At 40.2% G+C, this 24529-nt stretch overlaps 1 protein-coding gene across 2 annotated transcripts in view; it reads left to right on the forward strand.

Moving 5' to 3' along the window:
- Positions 1-12565: 12565 nt before the first annotated feature.
- SFSWAP (splicing factor SWAP) overlaps positions 12566-24529 on the forward strand; it is a 36897-nt gene continuing 24933 nt past the window's right edge. Inside the window, exons 1-8 of one of the 2 annotated variants that reach the window (XM_066561918.1) lie at positions 12566-12915; positions 15381-15550; positions 16071-16208; positions 17609-17694; positions 20452-20677; positions 21122-21237; positions 22089-22224; positions 24059-24281. In XM_066561918.1, the coding sequence (XP_066418015.1) occupies positions 12662-12915; positions 15381-15550; positions 16071-16208; positions 17609-17694; positions 20452-20677; positions 21122-21237; positions 22089-22224; positions 24059-24281 (1349 nt within the window). In that variant the 5' untranslated portion in view covers positions 12566-12661. The remainder of the gene's footprint in view (positions 12916-15380; positions 15551-16070; positions 16209-17608; positions 17695-20451; positions 20678-21121; positions 21238-22088; positions 22225-24058; positions 24282-24529) is intronic. The other variant, XM_066561917.1, reaches the window with a different exon arrangement.

The raw sequence follows: 24529 nt of genomic DNA on the forward strand, positions 1-24529 counted from the left end.
AGAGAGTTGTATTCACAAATATAAAAGGAGCAGGAATCAGAGGGTTTAGGGAAACTTAGTATAGTAGTTTTGGAGACAAAATAGTTTCTTATATCCCAGAGAAAGAAACCCAAAATCATAACTGATGTGGGCTGAAGGGTTGTATGCTTCTTGATCCAAGTTAATCCATGCTGAGCTGCTATACTCAGTTTTAGTGCCTCTCCTTCCATTTCATCTGCTATTGAACACAATATGAATCTAAGGGTCTAAACAATAAAACTTTCTGGAGCTGTTAACTCACTGGTTATCTGCATGTTTTTGCATGTTGTGCTAATGATGCTGTTTCCCATTGAATGGGATATTTGAGATGCCCATTGAAGATCTTATATTACTTTAATAAATAGTAGATCTATCAAGCCAAGTACTCCATGAAAAGATTTAAATAGTTGTATGCTACAGCTCATACACTTAAGTTCATCATAATATACAACTGCATTCTAACAAGATCTTAAATTTCTAATTAAGAATTATCTGCTATTTATCTGCCCACTTTTCCTTTGAGTATAAGAAGCTGTGTTGGCTGCTACATAGCACTTTTATAGTACTGCTAATAGTAGCTAAGCAGCTGTCAAGCTTTGCTTGACAGATGAGAGCAGTTTGATATCAAAGTCATCACCACCATATTCTTAAAGTGCACAAAGTGTTTTGCAAATCCTCAGGAAGAAAGCAGGCTGGTACAGAGCATGTGAAAGATTAACCTCCTAGCAGTGATGAGGGCTGTGCTTTTCCAAGTCTGTTCTACTGTTTGTAAGTTTGTGTAGCTGTCAGTGTATAGAGTGAGAACATATCCCCACCTCTCCTCTTGGCATTAATACAGCAACAACTGGAACTTGTCTGTATATTTTGTTCACAGGAATTCAGTTACAAATGCTGCAGCAAAGAAGTGGGGAACTGTGAAGTTCAAGTGCCTTAATGAAATTTCAGGTTTGTTCCTATTTGTGTTAGTCTGTGACACTGTGTGCCTGTTCAGTAGCTCTCTCCTCTGCAGTTAGTGATAGGCTTGGTACAAATCTAGCTAAATTGAGTTACTATAAGACAGCAAAATTAATAGTTTGAAAATTTAATTAATTTCTGTCTAGATTTTAAGATTTCACTGCCAGATTTTAACATTCTTGTTTTCTGAATGCTGACAGGAAAAACTTGCATTAATTTGCAGTATGGACCCTCCATATGATGTCACCAATAGCTTCATTACAAGGAATGATAATTTTTTTCCCATGTGGTTACCCTTAATGCAATTAACTACACTTTGTATTTTCAAGCTGTTTATTTGGAAGGGATTGTGATTGGATTGTTATCACATCAAGGTTATCCTAATATACACTCCAAGTCAAAAAACAACCAATACACTTCTGAAAGAGAGGTCACCAACTGATACTATTTAGAAAGTATATTACTCAAATAATTTTTGTGCGATATTAAAAAGGTATTTTAATTGAAATCCTATGCCATTTGAGTTATCCAGAGGTGCTTATAATATGCTCACTTAGGACAACTTATTTCCTACTTGGAATTGGAATTCAGGTCCCACTTTCAATTCAGTGTGAATTTTGCCATCAACTTTAATGAAATCAGAGTTTTGTTCCTACTATTTACAACTCAGCTTCAAACTACTCCAACATGCTGGCATGAACTATCACTGACTTCTGACCCTGTTGTAGAATTGCAAACACAATAATCAGGCTGGAGGTGTAAAAGTAGCGAGAGAGAGAGAGACTAGAATTGTGGAGGAGGGTCACAGCTGCACCATACCATGTAAACACTGTGTCACCCATGTTGTGGTGTAAATTGGCATGAGTTTCCAGATTAATCCATCTTCTCTAATTAAAGTTGTTTAATATGTAATCCACAGGCATAGAACAATACTTTGTTGCAGGCAAACATACTGCTATAATCAGCATATTTTCAGGCAATTCATGCATAAGAAATGTCAGTGTTGGATGAATGTATAATGTATACACAGAAGGAGATTATACCTATTGCAAAAGCTTTTTTCTAAGCATAAAATTCTGTACCTCACCTGGTACTTAAAATAATGAAATCTTTTCCTGATCCACTGCATAAAGCAATTATGCAAATTTCTGCTAGTCCTCTACTTCTATAATGCTTATGATTGAGACTTTGACATGATCATAATTCATCTGGCTGGAAGATTGTACAAGAGGCACAAATAAAACATCATTTTAAAGAAAAAACCCATAGCTAGTAAGCAATTCAATGTCCAGTAACAGCTTCTCCCTCTGAAAAGGTTCCACCAGCCAGCAAAGACTCTCAAGCTCCTGTTTCCAAGGAGTTGTGTGTGGCTGATGCAGACTCACACTAATTGCCTCATTCAATGCTGTTTCCCATAGCTCAAGCATTTCAGGCTCTGCTGAAACTCTACAAAGCCAGAGGTTCTGCAAGCAAGCCTGTGGAGCCAGTCTTGTTCAGCCATGGACGCCTCCAGAAGCCGCTGCACCGATTGGCAGACAAGGCACAGTGACAAAGAGCAGCGATGGCACAGTGACAAAGAGCAGTGATGGCACAGCACAGGCACAGCAAGGCACAGTGACAAACAGCAGTGATGGCACAGCAAGGCACAGTGACAAACAGCAGCGATGGCACAGCACAGGCACAGCAAGGCACAGTGACAAAGAGCAGTGATGGCACAGCACAGGCACAGCAAGGCACAGTGACAAACAGCAGTGATGGCACAGCAAGGCACAGTGACAAACAGCAGCGATGGCACAGCACAGGCACAGCAAGGCACAGTGACAAAGAGCAGTAATGGCACAGCACAGGCACAGCAAGGCACAGTGACAAACAGCAGTAATGGCACAGCACAGGCACAGCAAGGCACAGTGACAAAGAGCAGTGATGGCACAGCACAGGCACAGCAAGGCACAGTGACAAAGAGCAGTGATGGCACAGTGACAAACAGCAGCGATGGCACAGCACAGGCACAGCAAGGCACAGTGACAAAGAGCAGTGATGGCACAGTGACAAACAGCAGCAATGGCACAGCACAGGCACAGCAAGGCACAGTGACAAACAGCAGTAATGGCACAGCACAGGCACAGCAAGGCACAGTGACAAAGAGCAGTGATGGCACAGCACAGGCACAGCAAGGCACAGTGACAAACAGCAGCGATGGCACAGCACAGGCACAGCACGGCACAGTGACAAAGAGCAGCAATGGCACAGCACAGGCACAGCAAGGCACAGTGACAAAGAGCAGTGATGGCACAGCACAGGCACAGTGACAAAGAGCAGTGATGGCACAGGCACAAACAGCAGCAATGGCACAGCACAGGCACAGCAAGGCACAGTGACAAAGAGTGGTGATGGCACAGTGACAAAGAGCAGTGATGGCACAGCACAGGCACAGCAAGGCACAGTGACAAAGAGCAGTGATGGCACAGGAAGGCACAGTGACAAAGAGCAGTGATGGCACAGTGACAAACAGCAGCAATGGCACAGCACAGGCACAGCAAGGCACAGTGACAAAGAGCAGTGATGGCACAGCAAGGCACAGTGACAAACAGCAGTGATGGCACAGTGACAAACAGCAGCGATGGCACAGCACAGGCACAGCAAGGCACAGTGACAAAGAGCAGTGATGGCACAGCAAGGCACAGTGACAAACAGCAGCGATGGCACAGCACAGGCACAGCAAGGCACAGTGACAAAGAGCAGTGATGGCACAGTGACAAAGAGCAGTGATGGCACAGCACAGGCACAGCAAGGCACAGTGACAAACAGCAGTGATGGCACAGCACAGGCACAGTGACAAAGAGCAGTGATGGCACAGTGACAAACAGCAGCGATGGCACAGCACAGGCACAGCAAGGCACAGTGACAAAGAGCAGTGATGGCACAGCAAGGCACAGTGACAAAGAGCAGCAATGGCACAGCACAGGCACAGCAAGGCACAGTGACAAAGAGCAGTGATGGCACAGTGACAAAGAGCAGCAATGGCACAGCACAGGCACAGCAAGGCACAGTGACAAACAGCAGCGATGGCACAGCACAGGCACAGCAAGGCACAGTGACAAACAGCAGTGATGGCACAGCACAGGCACAGTGACAAAGAGCAGTGATGGCACAGTGACAAACAGCAGCGATGGCACAGCACAGGCACAGCAAGGCACAGTGACAAACAGCAGCGATGGCACAGGTGGGTGACAGTACCCGATTTTGACCTCCAGTCCTGTGATTTGGTCACAGGTCAGGCTATCCTTTTATTGGCCATGTAAGCCTCTATAGAGCTCCTCAGCAGTACAGACTAATGGAAGTGGGTATCGGTGCTTGCATTTGTGGCTACAGAGGTTGTTACTTTGTTCATCAGAAGAGCCCTGTAAACACAGTCCTACAAGTCACTGACGTGTGCTTCATTTTAAGTAAGCTCACAGTAATGCCACATGTGTGTGTGGCAAGAATGAAGGAGCCTAGAGTGAGTAGATTAGCTTTTACACTTATTTGTTTTGTTATCCTAAAACTAGATAATTAAAAAAGGAAATAAGCAGGTTCTCAATAGATTTGTATTGTTCACACCTGTTATTAGAAGCAGCATTACCTCAGTGGAGAACTCCCCTGCTCTTTGAAGTTCAAATGAAAAACCTCTCACAAGCTCTGGTGTGTCTGCTCCTCTGCTGGTGCATTAGAAACAAAGTGCCAAAATGAACTGACAGCTTCTCATTTCTTTCCCCAATTAACAATCACAGAAGCTGCTTGCTGGTAGAATAATAAGCTTCCTTCTTATTTTTTATCTCATTTAAGCAAAATGTTATTCTGGTTTGATGCAAAATTCTGTGCTCTTTTTTTTCTTATGACACTACACTTGCTGCAGTCAAGAGCTGGTTTTGTGTTCTTGTTTGAGCTGAGGCAGTACAGCAAATAGATAATTTGATACCTCAGTGCTGACACACAAATTAAATACTACGTGTCAAGAAATCTTCCCTTTTTGTGTGACATTAGCTTTTCACTGCAAAAAAAAGGATCAAGACAAAATGATCACAAAATATTTTTTGTATTTTTGTATAATTTAATCTTGACCAGAAGCCAAGTTCTATCACTCACCTTCAGCTCACAGTTACATTTATTTTGACACACTGGAACTTTTTTGAGCCTTGCATCTAAATTTTAATTCACCTACTTCATCAGGGAGCACTGGGTGCAGAATTAATTACATTAATTTCTGTGCTTTTTCTTCAGCAAATTCAGTGTTTGACATATTCTTAAATTTAGTAGTAATCAATGTAGCTCAAAATCTTCCTAGAATAAAACTTTTATGTGGACTTCACAGAGGGACAGCTAGCTTTAAGTAGCTTAAAAATTTATGCCTGGGCGCAAAAGACTAGACTAGGCCTTAAAATCTGTAGCTCCTCTCTAGTTTTACTACATACTTCATACACTACTGAACATAATCATCTGACCAAGGAAGACAACAAAAGTCCCCCTTGTCCTTGTTACACCCTGCCCATTTTCTTCTTTTCCTACAAAGAAGGTAGGAGTTATCCAAAATAGTACATTTGCCTTGTATTTTCATGGCACAATCACATTTCTTGGTAGAAATCATCAGTACATTTTAACAAGGGCCTAATTTCCACAAGTTGTGCAGTATAAATGAAACAAACCTTAAAAGAAATTATATGCTTCAACTATTGGGAAATTTGGGGGTTGTAGATGGCCACAACACATTCTTAAGTGATTCAAATGATACATTATTCCTACATGAAGAACAAAACAGCACACAAGCACAGATGTATGTGTTCATGCAGTAAGGCTGCTTCTATGTGTCACTTAAATAGATGAGAAAAGTTGCCAGTAAGTGTGGCCAACTGTTCCTCTAATAAACAATATTTCTCTCAACAGAAAGCCAGGACCACGTGCCAATTCATAGGAAATGTGCCATCCTTTCCCTGTGCTATCACCACTGAAGACAATAAAGAGTAGCTCAGAGCACAAAAACGCATTTTTATAAAAATGAAACCATGGGTGTTGGCACAGTGCCTTATATGCTCTGTGTGAGTATGGAAGCATTTGGATTGCCCCAGTGGACACCTTAAGATCCTTTATTACATTTACGCTGTTGGCTTCTTGAGTACAGCTTTGAGAACACAGCCCAATAAATCATCAGCGAATGGTGTTCAGTGATATATTTAATGTGTTTGGATCCATGCACATGAAAGTCAAATCAAGGGTTCTGAGGAGGCAGCAGAGGTTATGCCCTATTTCAAAGGTGAGTCATCTATATACTCGGAGTCAGCCTGAACACAACACCAGCAGAAGTTAATAGTTGAACAAATGCTCTGGATCACACATAAACCCATAAAAATTCCTTCTGTGTCTTCTGAATGCCTGCCATTCAATTGCTGACACTTGTAAAGGGAAAAGGAGTCTCTGGAACAGTACGATTCCTCTTCACCATTAATGGCTGATGGGGAAGCATCCTGTTTTGGAGACTGCATTAGTTTACACAAATGTGAAGCTGCAATGTTTCCATCATCTTCAAGTTGTTTTCACAGCAGGTTATTAGCCTGGTAGCTGTGCTCACACTATTTCTGCATGGCATGCAATATGTACATTGCTCAGCCTCCCCAAAATTTTCATTGATTAGCTACTTCCATACACATAATATTGTCTTGGGGCCCATCAGAGCTTCCACTTATACTTTACTAAAATCTAATAAGAAACATGCTTTCCATTCAGAATCGTGCAGCTGCCTAACACCTCTCTGGCCCTCTTGGAGGCAGACACACTCCTTCTGGAGCCAGCTACACAGAAGGTCTAATCAAATGGCTTAATGGGTAAGTATCACTGACTTAGTGCAATTATTTACATTTGACTAAAGCTTAACACATAATTTGCCGAAGTTAATCTTCCAAAAAGATACTTAAGCTTAGCTCAAAGGCATTTCAGGGCATAGAAATATAGATTTATTGCAGCAGTTGTTATGTATGTTCAATCTTTCTGAACTAGCATATGTCTTGCTTCAGTTTCCATCTGCTGATCCTTACAAAAATACTATTTAGGACACAATGCTTCTTTTTCCATGAAAACACTACTTCATTGCAATTGAAACCTCTTTCAATATTTTTAGTAAGTACATACACTAAAAATCAAAAAGCTCAGCCCATTTCATATTACGCTTGCAATCTTGGCTGTTCACATTTCCAAACTATACTCCTGATCCAAACTGGGATTAGGCAAATGTGTTTTTGTTTTGCTTTAATTCCCTCAAACAACAAGTTTCCAACTGATGCCTAGCAGCATTCACAGCAACCCTGCAGCAGGTGTCTTGTGATTGTAATCCCCTCTGGCAGACACTGCTGGAAATTTCAGGGAAATTTTGTATGTTTAAAGCCATCCAGAGACAGAGTAGTTGCAAAATAACCACTGATCATTTCACTCTTTTTCAGTGACAAACATCCAGGGTAAGAGAACATTAAAAGTATTTTGAAGGGAGATATTTTGTCCTACAGATTCCCATGGAGAGAAGGGGGTAGATTACTGCAGACCACTGGACAGACAGGGCCACTTTCAGCAATGTGGTAAGTGCTGAACACCAGCATTTGCGTGAGGTCAGGTCCCAGGCTGTAAGCATCAGCTCCAGTGTGGAACATAGGAACCCCCTGCTCACAGACTGGATCCCGTTGGAAGGGACCAGCACCCCCAGGTCCTGCTCTGCAGAGCTGCTCTCCAGCAGGCCATCCCCAGCCTGTGCTGGTGCCCGGGGTTGTTCCTCCCCAGATGCAGGACCGTGCATCTGCCATTGTAGAATTCCAGACCGTTCCTCTCTGCCCATCACTCTGACCTGTTGAGATCCATCTAAAGGGCTGCCCAGCACCGAGGGGGTATTGGCCACTCCTCCCACTTCTGTCCAAAAGCTCTGTATTGTGGGTTTGTGCATAATGACCACCACTCCCATTGCCAGCTGACAGTAAAAAAAAGGCTTTCAGAGAGACAAGGAAGAATAATTCTCACAAATTACTTTTAAAAGGAACTGCTTCTCAACAACAGAAGCTTTTTACATTACGTTGTCAGGAGAGAGGTTCTGCCTTTTTAGTAAAGGCTTTTTTATTGCTCAAACATGAAGAAGCATTTAATTACAGGACATTACTAAAATAATATGTTAAGGATGAAATCCAGTTCTATTCATCCAAAATCAAAAGAGGCCATGTCAGGCTAATAAGCTACTTCTTCCTAGTTGGGAACTTTTATCTGGTGTTTTAAAAAATTTAAGCTGAAATTTGACTCTACAAATGTATACATTGAAGCATAATCATGAAAACTTTCACTATACAAATGCTAATTTGTTTGAAAACACAGTTGATTCTGTCCTTAAATATACATTTAATGGAAAAAAAAACAGTGAAGTAATTACTCATAGGGACACATGTTTATATGGGACCTACCCGAATAGCTAACAGAGCTCTGCAGAGAGACACAGGATCTTTTAAATGAACAATACAATTATGCAAATTAAGTTAATTTCCTGGTATTTTCTGTGCATTTCTTGGGTTGTTTTTTGTTTGTTTGGGGGAAGGATGTCATTTTGGGAAGTTTTCATTCGGTTGGTTGTTTTATTTAACTCTTGATGCAATCCCAAGAGCTGCATGCTCCAAGCAGGGGGATGTTGGATCAAACCAATGTTTTTTTTTGACCCTTTAAGCATCAATGATCAGCCAATAGTCAAGGCAAGCTAAATTAACCCTCTAAGTCAGCAGCTTTCTCCACCTCTGAAAACGGTTTTGGACATTTCTAGGTGTCTAAGGTCTGGTGAAGAGGGCATAAAGAACCTACCTAGTCCAGAAATCAAACAGGCTGCTCAAAACTCCACCAAAGCAGAAAAACAATGGCAAGCTCTTAATACTTAACCTTGTGACACAGAAGAAGTGCTTCTTTAATGATTTCCTACTCCTGGAGTAAAAGTTACCAACAAATTTTAGAAAGGCAAATGGCTTCTGCTTTAGAGTTTTGTTTTTTTAACAGCTGAAAAGAAATCTAAGCAGTAACCTATTGTGTGGTACAGAGAAACCTCTGCTAGAAGTAATTTCTTTATACGCAAGGCTACAGTGTTACCCTTCATTGCACAGAAACTGTCTGTTATTAAACCTGAAAAACTTTCATGTAGGAAACAAAGAATGGCTGGGGGAGGAACCCTAATGTTTCATTTTGGCTATGGCTTTTGCCTTTCTTCTGAGATGAAAACCAAAATGTATCTGGAGTCTTCTTCTTCTATTAAAGCTGACAAAACACTTTGCAGACCTTGGCTTTTGGCAAAGCAGCTGAGTGGAACAATTTAGATGTAGCAAGGAAAGTTATCAAAATATGACAATAGGTTGAATAGTTTTAAATGGTGGAGTTTAGTATACAATTTTTGCCTCTTTGACCAAGGCCAAAATGAAGAAATAACTCACTTCTTCCTTAAGCAGTCCTCCATAAAGTAATGATAAATTTCAGCCATGTTTCTGTAACAAGATGGTTTAAGAGGGACAAAAATCTGTAAGAGTTGGCAGCTACTGTACACAGCTTCCAATTTTTCAGGAAAAACAGCCAAGTTTTCCTCCCTTCAATGCAGGGGATTAAAGCGATCATGCTAGAATACAAATAGAAATAATCTTAGGGTTTCTATGCTAAGCAGAAGCAAAACTAAGTATTTGTTTCTGATGGGAAATGTCAAATATGGAAGTTTAAATTTTTTTTTTCCTAATTACTGAGCAGATTCACAGTGAATTTTAAAAAGGATGCATTGCATTGTGATAAATATAGGGAAATTTTGAGAGGCACTTTAGAGATCCAAGCTTACAGATTAGTTTTCAAATTCCATATGCTTTTCCCTCTTCCCAAATATCTGACTTCTGACCTTCTTTACTTTGAAAAGAGGAGTGAAAAGGTATATATTAATTCAGTTTGAGTGCTGACAAGCCATTTGCCAAATGGTATAAATGAAACCTTAGCTTGCTGCCCAGAGCAGCAGAACATATCTCCCCTGTGCTTGGCATAACATTTGATGCACTCTTCTGGTATGCTGAAAATTCCTTTATATTGATTATCATTATGAAAATGGGACTTTTTTTTCAGAATCAGCACAGCACACTTTTTTTTCAAATTTCAGAACTAGAGAATAAATATTATCCGCTTTTAGCTAAACTGCAAACGGATACTAAATGACTACACTTCCATTAAGATAGAGGAAATTACTATTATTAGCCTAGGAAAGAACAGCTTGTCTTCATTTTGCTGTAGGTGTTTCTCTACCTATAGCAAAACGAAAATAAATACAGTGAGTGGGATAGAGTTTGTGTAAATTTTCCTCATTACACTTTCCCTCTCTGCAATGCAGCCAGAACAGCTGGGATTAATCAAGGGTCTGAATGAAACAACATGGTCATCCTATCATATAAAGACTTCACAAGTCTATAGTAAGCTCAGTGTATTTTTTTTCTTACTCGTAGATATTAAAACTGGTTGTACTGTTAAATGCAGTAAAAAGGCATACCATGTGCTATGATCAGCACCACATTTTCTTCTCAGTGTTGGTGTAGAGTAGAAAAAGAGGAAAAAAGTTTAATTTTTTACTCATGCTGGGAAAAAAAGGAATGGATGGGTGCTTTTTTATTCCAATGCAAATTCATAATGCATTATGACCAACTTGCTTAAACATATTGAAAATCTGTATGCAGTCTGTTTGTTTCTCTTCTTTCCCTCGGGTACACAATAATCAGAAAAGAACTGTGGCGCAGTTGTCCTGTTATTTCAGAAACCTTTTTGAATCCCTCTTTTGATGACAGGCTAATGATAATATGTGAACAGAGAGCTGAGAACATCACGTGCTGCAATATACAGAAAGATACTGCTCCAGCCCTCAAGCTTCGTTTTGTCCCTTTTCTCAAAAACTGACACGATTCCCCTTTACCATTTCTTTATGTTGTTTTCAAGCTACCAAATTAACACAAATTTATTTTTAAGGCATTATCCCCTTCCATTCATAATAGTTCAGTGGGAACATTATCAACACCTGGTGCTTTATTGTTCCTGGGTGTTCTGGTCAGCTTTTTGTTCTTCTAGAAATGGCTCAGCTGTCTGGAAAATGCCTTACTACTTTACTGGATAAAAATACTCTCTCCATCTTTTTGTAATTACATTCTTTTAACTAAGTCTTCCATTTTTGTCCCTTATCTGACCTATGCACTGTTCAGGTCCTTGTCTCAAATGCTAATATCCCAGGAAAATGGTCTGAAGCTATCTTATAATGCTGCTACTTCTACTGCACAGAGCCCTTTTTGTGCTGTACTATCTTCCTGCTGAATCCTTTGCATTACCAAAGGACTTAGGGAAGTCACAAAATCATCACCACACATTGCTTTCTTATAGTCCCCATCAAAAACTTTTTGTTTGTTTTGTTCATTTTATGTTTTTCTCCTACTCTTTTGACTCCAAGTGTTTTCAAGCTGGTATCAAATTGTTCTACAATGATCAAGTGGGTTCTCATCTGTACACTTGGTATCCTCTGATAAGTTCACATGGTAGGATTTCTAAATGCGGATACAAATATCCACCTCTCTTCCAGTGCTCATGCATTTCTTCCCTCGCTATTTTACATATTTTAACCCTTTCTGCACAATGATGCCAAGAGTTTTTTCACACATTCCACCAGCTCTGCCAGCATTTATGGGCACTCAGAAACTAAGGATATGGAATAATTCCCACTCTGAACCACAGAACACCATGTGCTTCCTTACAGAATTTTATTATACAAAACAACATGTTTCTTCATACTTCTTGAAGAGGTATGAAAGTAATAACCGCAAAGTAGACAACTTTGAAAATTTCAGTCCAAATTTCACACAATTTTAGTAAAAAAATTCTCTAGTTTATAAACTTTGTTAAAATATTTTTAGTCAGTGCCCCAAGTCCTGCCTCTCCCCTTTCAAAGACTGGACGTGGCACTCGGTGCCCTGGTCTGCTTGATAAGGTGGCGTTCGGTCATACATTGGATTCGGTGGTCTCAGAGCTCTTTTCCCAACCGCATAGATTCTGTGATTCCCACCCTGCCTTCGAGGCTTTCCCCTCGAGCTTCACGGGCGCAGCCTGAGGTTGATGCCCGCTTTGTGCCGCAGCTCCTTGCACTGCCTTGAGCCCCTCAACCTCCCCTGGGGTTCCAAAGCGGCGCGGCGGACACCAGGATACGTTTCGGTGTTGTTTTTAAGCTCCTCGAGCCCGCTCCGGCCGAGCCCGCCGCTCGCCGCCCGCCTCAGGCCCTCAGCGCGCCCGGCGGCACTGCCCCACCCTCCGCCGTGCTGCACTTTCGTCACGGCCGCGCCCATGGCTCCACCGCCCCGTCGGGCCTCGACTGTTGTCACTAAGCGCGTAGTGTCCTCGCCGGTACGGCGGAGTCACGTTATCCTCGGATTTAACATTCGGGCTGCCGGAACTTGACTCGAATCTGCCGTCGCCAAAAACCAGCCCGTCCCTGCGCCGCTAGCGGAACCGGAAGTGTCGCCATTTTGTTTCGGGTGATGGCGGCTGTGGTGCTCTGCGGCCGGGGGCTTTAGCACGGGCCTGGCCGTGCGGGGACTTGCTGCTCGGACAGTCGGTGCTCCTGCGAGCCGCCTCCGCCTCGCTGCGCTCCCCGGTGATGTACGGAGGGCTCGGAGGGTCTCGACGGACTGCAGAAGAAGCAGGCCCGCCGCCCCTAATGTTGTTGTCAGGCGGGGGAACGGTGCCCGGCCCCCCCGGAGGAGGTGGAGGTGGAGGCGGGAGTAGCCGTGTGGAGCTGCTGGTGTTCGGCTATGCCTGCAAGCTGTTTCGGGATGATGAGAAGGCTCAGTACCAGGAGCAGGGGCGACACCTTATTCCTTGGATGGGAGACCCCAAGATCATGATCGATAGGTCGGTGTAACACAACCCCCAGACTGCTGCGAGATCTCCTGTGATAGCCTCTTTCTGTTCCCCCCCTTGTGCTGTGGGCAGTGAGGGCGGGGGTTGAGCAGACGGCTCGCTCTGGCAGGTGCGTCGGGATCTTCCGTGGCGAGGCTGGAGGCAGCTGCTCCCGGCACAGCGCTCCGAGGGTGCTCTGGGAACGCTGCAGGCCCCCCCGTCTGCGGGAACTTGGGGTTTCCCGCTCTCGCAGCGCTGGGAGGTCCCTCTCCTCCTGGCAGTCAGCGTGCGATGGGTCTTTCTGCTCCGCTTGTGAAGGCAGGTTGGGCAGGGTGGAGAGTGGGAATGATCTGTTCCTTTTCAGTGCAAACCACAAACATCCTTTTTTTTCACTTGGAAAACAAGGGAGCCTGATTGCCGGAGTATTTATTAGGTACATTGTATGTTCTGTAGGTGAGAATGGGGCAGTGTTGAGAGTGCAAAGGTGTTCATCCATCTTAAAGAAAATGGGGATTTCCTGTTTCTCCTACATAACCTGGCTGCAGGCTGTTGATGGGACACCCCAAAAGTAGTTCTTGGTCTCTTTACTTTTCCTGGTGCCATGATTTACTGTATCAGACAGAATGGATTTGATTTTGGGTGCTTGCTCTTGAAATTCTATGTCAGGGCTGGCTTCTTGGTTGTTCTGCCATAGGTCCAGGTTCGTGGTCACAGAGAGTAATAGAATCTGCTTTGATGTTTCTTCTGGTCTCTTGAGTTGTTTCAGCATTGCAGGGTGGGATTTGGAAATAAACTCATTCAGAAAGGGTTACCTGAGTGTTTTGTTGGACAAAGTGAAGATGAGAGATCAGGTTGGTTATGTTTGAGTGGAGCACTGAAAGAATAATTATAAGTTGTGGCTGACCCTGAAAACCTCAGTGGGAAAGATGGAAGGATTTTGGTTTGAAAAGGGTCACATAACATACTATAGATATTTGTTCCCTCAGTTTCATCACTGCTTTGGTGCTAGACAGGATTTTCTTATTTGACTTAAAAGCCACATTTGTTTTGGAAAAATGTCAGTGGGGGAAGGTCTTTTGATTGCCTTCCATAGGACTGGAGAAAAAAGAATGTGCCCTTGCACTGTTTTGGTGCTTACACCATTAATGATCGTTGTCATTGAAATAAATTTGTTAAATTGAAATAGACACGAAGGCAGGACAAAGCAACCATAAATATTTGTAGTTTTGTTTCATTTCTCACTTACACAGCAGTGGAAGTGTTGTGTTGCACACTTCTAAAAAATAAAAAAATAATAATTAAAATAATTACTGTGATTGATCTCATTCATAGGTAGAGGCGGGTTTTGGGGTGCTCTGCAGCAGAGCCCTGTTCACAGGTGTTACAGAAATTGTAGGGAGCAAACACTAAGTATGTGCATGTCTGTGCACACATACTGAAATACCAAATAACGTACATTTGTGAGTTAAGGCAGCTTGCAATTGCTAATCTTATAAACTCCTTTGGAAGCTTAGATTCCTTTTATCTCCAGCAGCAGGAAGTCTTCATTTTCACCATTTTGAGAAAACACATTGCTATGAGAAGACTTGAGTTCAAGTTTGCCTGTGGACAGAGCTTGATTAACCAGACCTATGTTTCATTTGCTTTTTGCTATAAGAATATTTACTTTCTTTGTTTTTGGTCTAGCAAGTTGGCACAAGTCAAGAGTTGTGTATGGGAAGACACCTCAGCGGAGTCAAGCTTACTGTCACTTTACTTTCCAATCAGTTTCTCTTACTGCTGCGTAAACATTATCCCAATGCAGTGCTTTTCCTGCAAATAAAGTGATTTCTTAGTAGAAAGGAACTGTGCATCTTTGATCTTTGCCGATTTTGCGGTGAACCTCCTTAAATTGCATGTTTATGTTACTGTTCCTATGTATGTGTGTCTCTCTATCACATAACCCAGAACTTATTTCCTCAGCCAAATGGCTAGGGGCCGAGCCTAGCCATGATTTTACCTCCAATGGACGCAAGTTTCTATGGTGAAGATTTCTCCTGAGAGTTCGGGACTAGCAGAAAGAAGCGAGGAAATTTCGACCGTTTGGTTCTTACGGATAGGTATTTATGTACTCGGGTTTGTGTGAATGTAAGCTATTTGACTTTCCAGAAAAACGTATTTTGCAAGTGGCATTGATTGGTTGGTTGAAGCACGTACGGTAAGAGCTCTTAAGGAAGTGGATCCCACTTAAACTATTAAAGGATACCTTTGCCTTTAATTGTAATAATTTATTAGTTTCTTTGAGAGGAATTTAGACTATTAAACAAATTTTCGATAGTTGGTGACAAATGATTAGCAAAATTAATTGTAACTTCTAAAAGGGAGTATGCATTAACATATAAGTTGCTTTTTTTTCATTTTTATTGGGTAAGTATTTAAGTAGTCGCATAAACCCAAGCCCTAAGTTCTTTGCATTGACCAGCTGTTTCATCCTGCAGGTATGATGGGCGTGGTCACCTGCATGACCTTTCTGAATATGATGCTGAGTATTCCACCTGGAACAGAGATTATCAATTGTCCGAAGAGGAGGCTAGAATAGAAGCCCTCTGTGATGAAGAGAGGTATTTAGCCTTGCATACGGACTTGCTTGAGGAGGAGGCAAGGCAAGGTATTGCTCAAGGAATAACATGGTTATTTAAAAAAGCAGGTTTAAATAAATTATTATGAAACCAAATTTACTCCTAATTTTATACCCTCTTTTTCTGATGTTATCTTGACAGTACCCAGTGGATTCAAAGAGCAGGAGTCTTTGCGTATGTGAGAGGACCCTAGGATATTTTAACTGTAGATCCACAGAGAAATTGCCCAGATTCTGAGGGCAGACTGGGATTTCAGACCCCCCAAAATAAACACATTCTTATTCATTTTTAGTGTTGTTTAAAGGAAATTCTGTGCTTTTATATGCATAATTGCATTAGAATGTCTTAATCCACAGTCTGTGTCTCTTCGAGAAGAAATAAATGGTCAGCATGTGTACATACTGTGTTTTTCTGTTCCATTTTTAATGACAGCTAAAATGATCAGGAGAAAAGTTCTTATTTAAAAACTAAAGTAAGAAATATTATTTTTTTTTAAATAAATTAGCTTCTGAACGTGTTCTAATGTTGGTAATCGCATTTTTGTTCAAGAGGAGGAATATAAAAGACTGAGTGAAGCTTTGGCAGAGGATGGCACCTATAATGCAGTGGGATTCCGTTATGGCAGTGATTATTATGACCCTTCAGAACCCACTGAAGAGGAGGAGCATCAGCCTGCAAGACAAAGAGGTATGGGGTTAAAATAACAGGGGTTAATTGAAAGGGGGGACATAGCATTTCTGTCTTGCAGTCGAGGGTTTAAAATATATGTGCTATTAAAAAGCGGGTAAAAATTCTGAGAACATTTCATCTGTTACTGAGTTTTTGAAGACTTTGTTCTCTTTGAGCTTAAGAATGTTTTCCTGCTATGGCACAGTCAATACTGCAGTAGTCAGGGAATTTAATTCTGCTGTCATGCTGATTCTTAACAGAAAAAAATAGTAATTCCTTACATTGGCTGTCTGCTAACACTGTCTTTCTCAGTCAAGATGAAAAAGCACTTGAAAAAGTCACTGTAAGCATAAAATAACAATTTATAAGAATATATAATTTTAAGTTTTGATTTTGTCATCTTAATTGCTATAAATGAGTCTGTCTTCAGCTTAGTGTGCCCTGATCTATGACCTCAAAAATACAGAATTCAGTTGTCATGTTGTCATCTATAATTCCAGTAACTTCATATTTTTATCATACATTCTTTAGGAAGGTTTCAAATGTTGTTGAACTATGTCTTAGTAAAGTGAGGATTGTTTAATTAACAGTTGGGTTGCCCAACTATATCTTGGTGGGTTACTGTGATATGTGTTTTTTTTCCTCCAAGTTGCAGTGCAAGATCATTTTAGGTGCTAGAGTTTATTTAGTGTTTTTTGCTGTGTCTGAGAGATTGTGTACTTTGGTACCGAAGCAGAATTGATTGTCTTTTCTGGGGTTTAATTAATTTGTTTAAGACCCTATAAGTAAATACTGTTAGCTGGAGCTGCTGCCAAAAGAAAGAGTCTATTCTTCTTGTCTGCTGCTCTTTCCTTCTTTCTTTGCTGCTAAAATTTCTCTGTACCTTTGTGGAGTTAAACTATTTGAGTTCATCACAAAAAACAAAACAAAAACAAACCCACCAGAAAGTAACCAAACAAGTGAATTCCCCTTGTTGCATGGTTTGCTCTCAGTAATCACTGGGACATCTCATTCCTTACAAGGTTGTTCTGTTTCCACAGCTGCCGTGGTCAGGTGTTTCTGCACTTGTTCTAATCTGTCAGGGGAAAAGGGGAATACAATTTCTGTTAAGGCTAGTGGAATAGATAATATTACAAGATACTTTAGGAAGTAAACTTTTTACTTCAATTATTATAAAAATCTGTAAAGCAAAGTATTTTCAGAGGAATATTTCTGCTGTAGCAAATAGTGGAATGTAGTACATGTTATTCTTTTAAACCATATTTAAATGTCTTCAGTATAAATGCTGTTTATATAGCTGCATTTGATTAATTCCTTGATTGCACATCATTTTAGAAATACTTTATTTCAAAAATTTTTTAAGCGTTTGTCTACTTGGGTTTTTTTTCCTAAATACTTTGTTCTGGCATTTCTTGCAGAAATGGCTCAGACAGAAAATACAGAGGAAAATGAGGAACCTTTTGTTGCCCCTCCAGGACTGAATGTACCTTCTGATGTGGAACTGGTATGTGTACATGTAATGCAGCCTACACTTCTGCCAGCTTTTGAGTAGTTGATGGTGCTCTGTTTGGTGGTTGGGTTCGTTTTTTTTCAATTAACTTTTAGTGTGGTACATTTTAAATTATTCTAATGTAGTAAGTTAATTTCAGATGTTCTATTGTGAACTCTTGAGTTCCATGAACACCCTTGAATCTTCTTTTTCACACTGAAATTATTGCTGTGCTTATGCTAAGTGCATTTGGTATAACTCGTGGTATTATTTTAGCTAATGCAGAGAAGAGGCAGTTCTTGGAATGGATACTTGCTGAGATGTAAGATTCAACATTCCAAACATAAAGGACCATTAAACTAAAAGTTTGCTTCTGTTCAAGAATTCTTTTCTAGAATCTTTTTAATTGGGTCCCAGTCTGAAGGGGATGGGAACTGATCAAGTGTTAATGCTGTATATAAAACTAGCATATTCAAGGAGAAAAGCAGTAATTTATTTCTAGCAAAGTCTGAAATACCTTGGAAGTATTAGTACCTGGAAGCGCCTTCCTTCATGTGGTGTTGCTAGAATTTGCTAAGTGTTCTGTAGACTTAATTGGACTTGTGTATTGTTCTTGAAGGGAGCTGAACAGACAGCTGCTTGAGTACAGGTCTAACTATAAGGGTTTTCAATGTATTTCAAGTTTCATAAAAGATGCTGGAAAATCAGGTCATATTCTTTCTTGTATAACTGTGGTCATGAAAGTGTTAATTTAGTTGTGGGCTCAACTTGGTATTCTCACCTTGGTAACATTGGCCAATGACGATTCAGAACATTCCTTTAGAATAACTAATATTGAGCACAGAGTATTTGTGTGTTTCTATTTTTCATTAGCTTTTATTTAAAGAACCTTGAGTTTTCAGAGTAAAGGTTCTTATTTTGCATTTTGAAACTGTTTCCAAAACGTACCTGCTGGTGAAAGTGTTGGTTTAGATAGCTGCCTGGCTTGAGTTTTTTTCTGAAATTTAGGCTGTATTCCCTGTGTACATTGCCTAGTGCAGTGTGGGGCTTACTGAAGTAATTTCTCAGTCAGCTGTTGGACTCCAGTATATTCACAGAAACAGAAAGCAAATAGAGGTGTATTTGATTTTGATTAAAATAAAAATAAACAAGCATCAAAATGTCTAGACAACAGCTCTGAAAGCAATGTATACTTAACCTTGGATTGGGAATTGTGAGAATTTTTTTTGTAAGCCTTGATTTGTTGTTGTTTTTCTATTCAAGTCATTCAGCTTTTTGGAAGATATTTATTCTGTTTAAATTCAGGAAATTGGAGAATCAGCTTGCTAGACTGGGAGACTTTGCTCCCAGTCTGCAAGGTGCAGTTTAATAAAGACACATACTTTATATCTCCTGTAATAGAGATGAATGCAAAGTGGAAATATTTGGTGAAGACAAGCCAGGCAGCACAAAAAAAGAACTATGGAATGTTCAGTGTATGGGAGCTCTAATTGCAGCAGTTATGTCATTCTGGAATTTAGAATGGAAGAATTGTGAGAAGCAGGCCAAAAGTCTTCCACTGCTTAAAACTGATTATGGGCAAAGATGATTGTTCTTCAGCAGGGCACTTTAAGAAGTCTGTGGATGCTCTTGAAGTGGGCTGTTAGAAGAAATTTTTGCTTAATAACTTCTGAGGAGAGATAGAGAAAAACTTGATACATGATGTGAAGCTGATAATGCACAAAATGTTACAAGTTTGTTAAGAACCTCTTTGCCTCTCATTAAAATAATATTTGCTGTGGTTTTAGCAGGACAAATAAAACTTGAAACAGCTAGTTATTTTTCATATTGAACATGTCCTGGTAAAGGATCCAATTGGCAGAAAACAGCTTTTAAAATAGGACTGTTTGATAGTATTCAGACTTTTTTCCCTATGTGGAGCACCATTGTCTCAAGTGTTTCCAATCTTCTGAGAAACATTTTTTGAGGTTTGCAACGTAGCTATGTATCTGTGCAGTAAAAATGCAGAGCTAAACCAAATTAATGTGACACTCCAGTCTTCATAGGCACACAGATGGTTTTTTTACAGTTTACTGAGTACAAGACGAAACAGCTGAATATGAGATTAAAAGCAGTGACTAATGTTCATTCATTCTTTAAGTGTACTCTTGTTCTCTTCACATCTTGGCTTTCATATCACACTGCTCCCTAGGGATTTCTGGAGTGAAAAAGCAAGGATGCTGCTAAACTTTATTTACTTTATCTTTTGCTTTATTGCTGCAGCTTTCAATGACTCTTCAAGGGAATGGACATGGGAATTGTAGTTTGTATGTTGGTCTTGAGAGGCAACATGTTCTTCCCAAGCAAATATGAAGTAAGAAATTTCTAGTTAGGGAGCAATATTTGTGCATTCAGAGATAACAGACTTAAGGACAGCTTGTGGGAAGGAAACCATACATGTTGAGTCTTCAGAGCACCTTGAGATATTGTAACACCAAGGTCATCCAGGATCTGTTGCCATCTTCAGTTTGGTGTTCAATGCAGAAACAGCTGTGCTGGTAAAAGAAGAGGATCTTGCAAAAGGAATGGATTGAGCAGCTGAGGAAGTTGGGGACTGTTTTGGTTATTTTTTTAGGGCTGATGGACTATCACTAGTTTTAAGTGATTATGAAACGGAAGTTGCTAAAGGAAGCCGAGAAGGACAGGGAACTACTTTCTGATTCCCTTTGGAGTTCTAAAACACTGTACAAGCTGCTTATGAAAATACAAATATGTCTTATTTTACTTTCACAGCCACCAACGGCAAAAATGCATGCGATCATTGAGCGAACTGCAAACTTTGTGTGCAAGCAGGGAGCCCAGTTTGAGATCATGCTGAAAGCCAAGCAAGCACGCAACTCCCAGTTTGACTTTCTGCGGTTTGATCACTACCTCAATCCCTACTACAAGTTCATCCAGAAGGCCATGAAGGAAGGACGCTATGCAGCTCCTTCGGAAAGTAAAGCTGACGAGAAAAAACGTGAGTTGTTCCTTGGGAAATGCTGGCTTCAGGATGGGAATCAGTGAAACAGATGCTGGTCATTTTGTTAAAATAGCCACGTTTTTCTGGAATTCCACTGGAGCTGAGATTGATGTGATGATTCAAAATTTTGATTAAATTGGAGATTTAAAAGAAAAAATATTGTTTGTGGAAACTTTCAGCTACAGGAGCTGCTATGATGTGGAAGTTTTCGAAACAGTCATATAGCTCAAGTCCAACAGAAGGTTGGTCTGTCTATTTAGGGTTCAGTTTTAGTGATGTTGGATAATATCTTGGCAATATCTTGGATCTATGCTTTTGTGACTAAGCTGATGTATATGAATGATGCTTTCCTAAGAATTCATGCTTGTCCTGTATCATCATTCTCCCCCAAAGCAAGATCGTAGCAAACCCAAATAAAATTCAGACATTGCTTTTATTTAGAGTCGAGAGTCAAATCTGAGGAAGATGATGATGATGATGATGACGATGACGGAAATTATCTTCATCCAAGTCTTTTTGCATCTAAAAAATGCAGTAGGCTTGAAGAGCTTATGAAGGTACTTGACGTTATTAAAATTACCTTTTTATCTTGTAAACCACCTGATTCATGGACACAAAAATTCTAATATGCAGGTGCTCAGGTCTTTTATGGATAGAGGGCTGGGGTTCTTTTCAGACTGTAATTTAAGTCTGTTTTGGTAAACTTTTGAGTTACCTTTTCTCTAGTACACAAATTGTTATTTTTACATTTCCAAGGAATTAGATTTCTGTTTCTGATGCCCTCTGGTATTGAGGGCACCACTCAAGGATTTATACTACAGAACCTGTGTTGAAGCAAAGAGATTAAGGTATTTAATGCCTTCTGAATATAGGCTGAGAGAGATATCTTTTTCTTCTTAGATTTTAGTAGATAAAATGTTGACATGAAATAACAGTTCCAGCAAATAAATAGTTCACCAGAATTTGCTACTCATTAAATGTAAATTTTGCTAGATGTGTTAGTTGTTTTTTTTCTGAGACTGAGCAGCGATGGAATAACGGGAGTGACAGACAGTTGTATGTATCTGAGGCTTTCAGAGGAATGGCTGTGATGCTGTCTGATATTTAGACAAGGCAGGTTTTGTGCCTTATCCCAGACATAGCAGTCATTGGCTAACAGTAATAACCAATTTTTTTTTTTCTGTCATTAATTTCTGTTTACATGAAAATGATTTTGTCTTGTTTTTCACTTATTTTCAAATACATTGATTCGGATGTGAGCTACAAAAACAGTAACTTCAGTGTTTGCACACAATTGCTGATGTCTATTAACATAGATAAATTTGCTTTCCCAAATATGTTGATGCTACTGTTCTTAAAATATGTACTTCCAATTTTAATCTTTTTTCCTACTTCAAAATATTTTCAGCCTTTGAAGGTGGTAGACCCTGATCACCCCCTTGCAGCACTGGTGCGCAAAGCACAATCAGATAATAATTCATCTACGCCACAGTCAACAGACGGGGCAGCTGTGCAGACATCACAGGCAGAATATTCCTCTGATTGTAAGTGCTTTGTGAGGAGGCAGCTGGTGGTGTGTTTTGATGAATCGTGTGTGGATGCTGGTGGGAAGAGAATAAGTTTGGCTTCGTGCTTCATCCTGTGTATTTGTTCTTTTGCAATCTCCTGAATTTTTGAAGTTCTATTCTGAGTATCTGTTGAGTGGCAGCTCAGGAAAACCAGGAATGGTGGGGGGGGGGGGTGAGCAGGCAGGAGACCAAGTCTCCAGTCTGTGGGTACGTTTCGTACAATATCCTTATATTATATTATTTTGTTCTTGCAGATTTTGTAAATTCTGATACTTAAAAAGATAGTCAAATGAGTTTATGTGCCTCTTAATTCTTTTCAGCTTTCAGAATTCTGAAAGTCCTTGATTCCTTAAATATAGAAATGCCACTTACCCTTTAATTTATGGGACTGACAATATAACACTACTGAGATATAAGAAAACTTGTAGTGAAGCCTTCGCTACAGTAGAGTTTCACGTTATTATACATTTGTAAGTAATGAGTAGTGTGGTGCTGATTGAGTTCTTGGTTTTTCAGTAGCGTTGCTGCAGATCAGTTATCACCATAATAACTGAGTTGATTTTTATGCATTATAGATTCAGAACCCCCAAAGGATTACAGGTGTTGTCAGTGTAATGTCTATATGCAAGGAAGTAATTTGTATTTAAAACTATACCATAAGGGAATCTTAAAATCAAAGTAAGATTTCTGTGAAGAAATTGAAAATCACTGGTTATTTCAAGAAAGAAAAAATCAGAATAAGTATCTTAAGAGAACAGAGCTAGTCAGCTTTTTGATTACTTTCATGTCAGGTTTGAACCTGAACGTATATGATAGAAACTGGGAGATTATAATTTAGTACCAAAACTAGGTCAGTTTGCAACTCCTCTCCCTGCTTTTAAAACTTAACAGAACTTTATTCTGTTCTCATTACAATTTATTCTTTGGAGAAAGTAAATACTGCCACATGAGAATGTTTATGAAACTTTTAAGATAATAATTCATTGAAATCTAGTGCATTGATTAACCTTCCTTCTAGAAATGCAAACTCTTACTGTAATTAATTTGAAATATTTTACATTAATTTTTTTTTTTATACATAGTTCTTCTGCAGAAAACACATTTATCACTTACATTTATATGGTGGATACTTCTTGTAAATCTATTAATCTGATTAGAGCATTATAAAATACTGTCCTTAAAGGAAGATAGAAAGACATAATAAGCTTTTGCACTCTCAAGAAATACTTAGAATCAGAGAAGCCTTTAATGTGAAGAACGTGTTCAAATGCCTGGTTCATTTTGTTGCTGTTGATTTGCAAAACCTGTCTACTTTTTGAGGTTTAAGCAAGTAGGTGTGTCTCCTATATATAGTAATATAGGGGTTTAATATGTGTATAGTGATTCTAGTGGTTTAGTTTGTTAATGCTAATTTTGAATATATGCGCATTTCCTTCTTAATGAAAACATAGTTTTAATGGAGTTAAATTGCTGGACATGAATTAGATTAGGAAGTGTGATTTCATACGAGCTCCTTTTTAAATATGCCTACTCTAGTTCACTTCTGTATTCACATCTATGACCTTCAGTACATTTGCATTCTGTCACTTAATCTACATATTTCTTACTCATCCTGAATTTGTTAATGTGAGCCTTTCCTTTTTTGCCTTGTGTTTGGTTGTTTGGTTTTTTTTTACACAAGAAATGAGATGGCATTTCATAGTGTGTTGTGTGAATCCGGATTCTCAGTGTGTTTGTGTTCATGTAATAATGCGTTGCGTCGGGTGCTTTTCGTCTAATTAGCATTTTGTCCTTAAACGTGTCTTTGTAGCGACTGTGGCAGCCATGTATTACAGCTACTACATGCTCCCCGACGGGACCTACTGCCTGGCGCCTCCACCGCCGGGAATCGACGTTGCTGCCTACTACAGCGCCCTGCCCCCGGGGGTGACGGTGTCCAGCGCCACAGGGGCGGCAGCGACAGTTCCTCCCCCTCCCGGCACCACTCCCCCGCCGCCCCCGGACGCAGCTGACAGCGCCACAGCATCCACCAGGTACCTCAGGCAGATTTGCTTGTGGACTGGGGGAGTCCTGTTCCTGCACTTCGATATGGAGTGTTTAGCAAGGGTTCTCTTATTGAATCAAGCTGTCTTAACTGTACGATGAACACAGAGAACAAACATCTCTGTATTGTGTGTTCAGGGATTTTTTCTTGGTTTTGTTTTGGTTTTTGTTTGTTTGGGGTTTTGTTTGTATTGCATTTGGTTGGTTGGTTTTGGGTGGGTCTTTTGGGTTTTATTTG

This window comes from Molothrus aeneus, chromosome 18 (assembly GCF_037042795.1).
Source record: "Molothrus aeneus isolate 106 chromosome 18, BPBGC_Maene_1.0, whole genome shotgun sequence".
In the NCBI taxonomy this organism is placed as follows: domain Eukaryota; kingdom Metazoa; phylum Chordata; class Aves; order Passeriformes; family Icteridae; genus Molothrus; species Molothrus aeneus.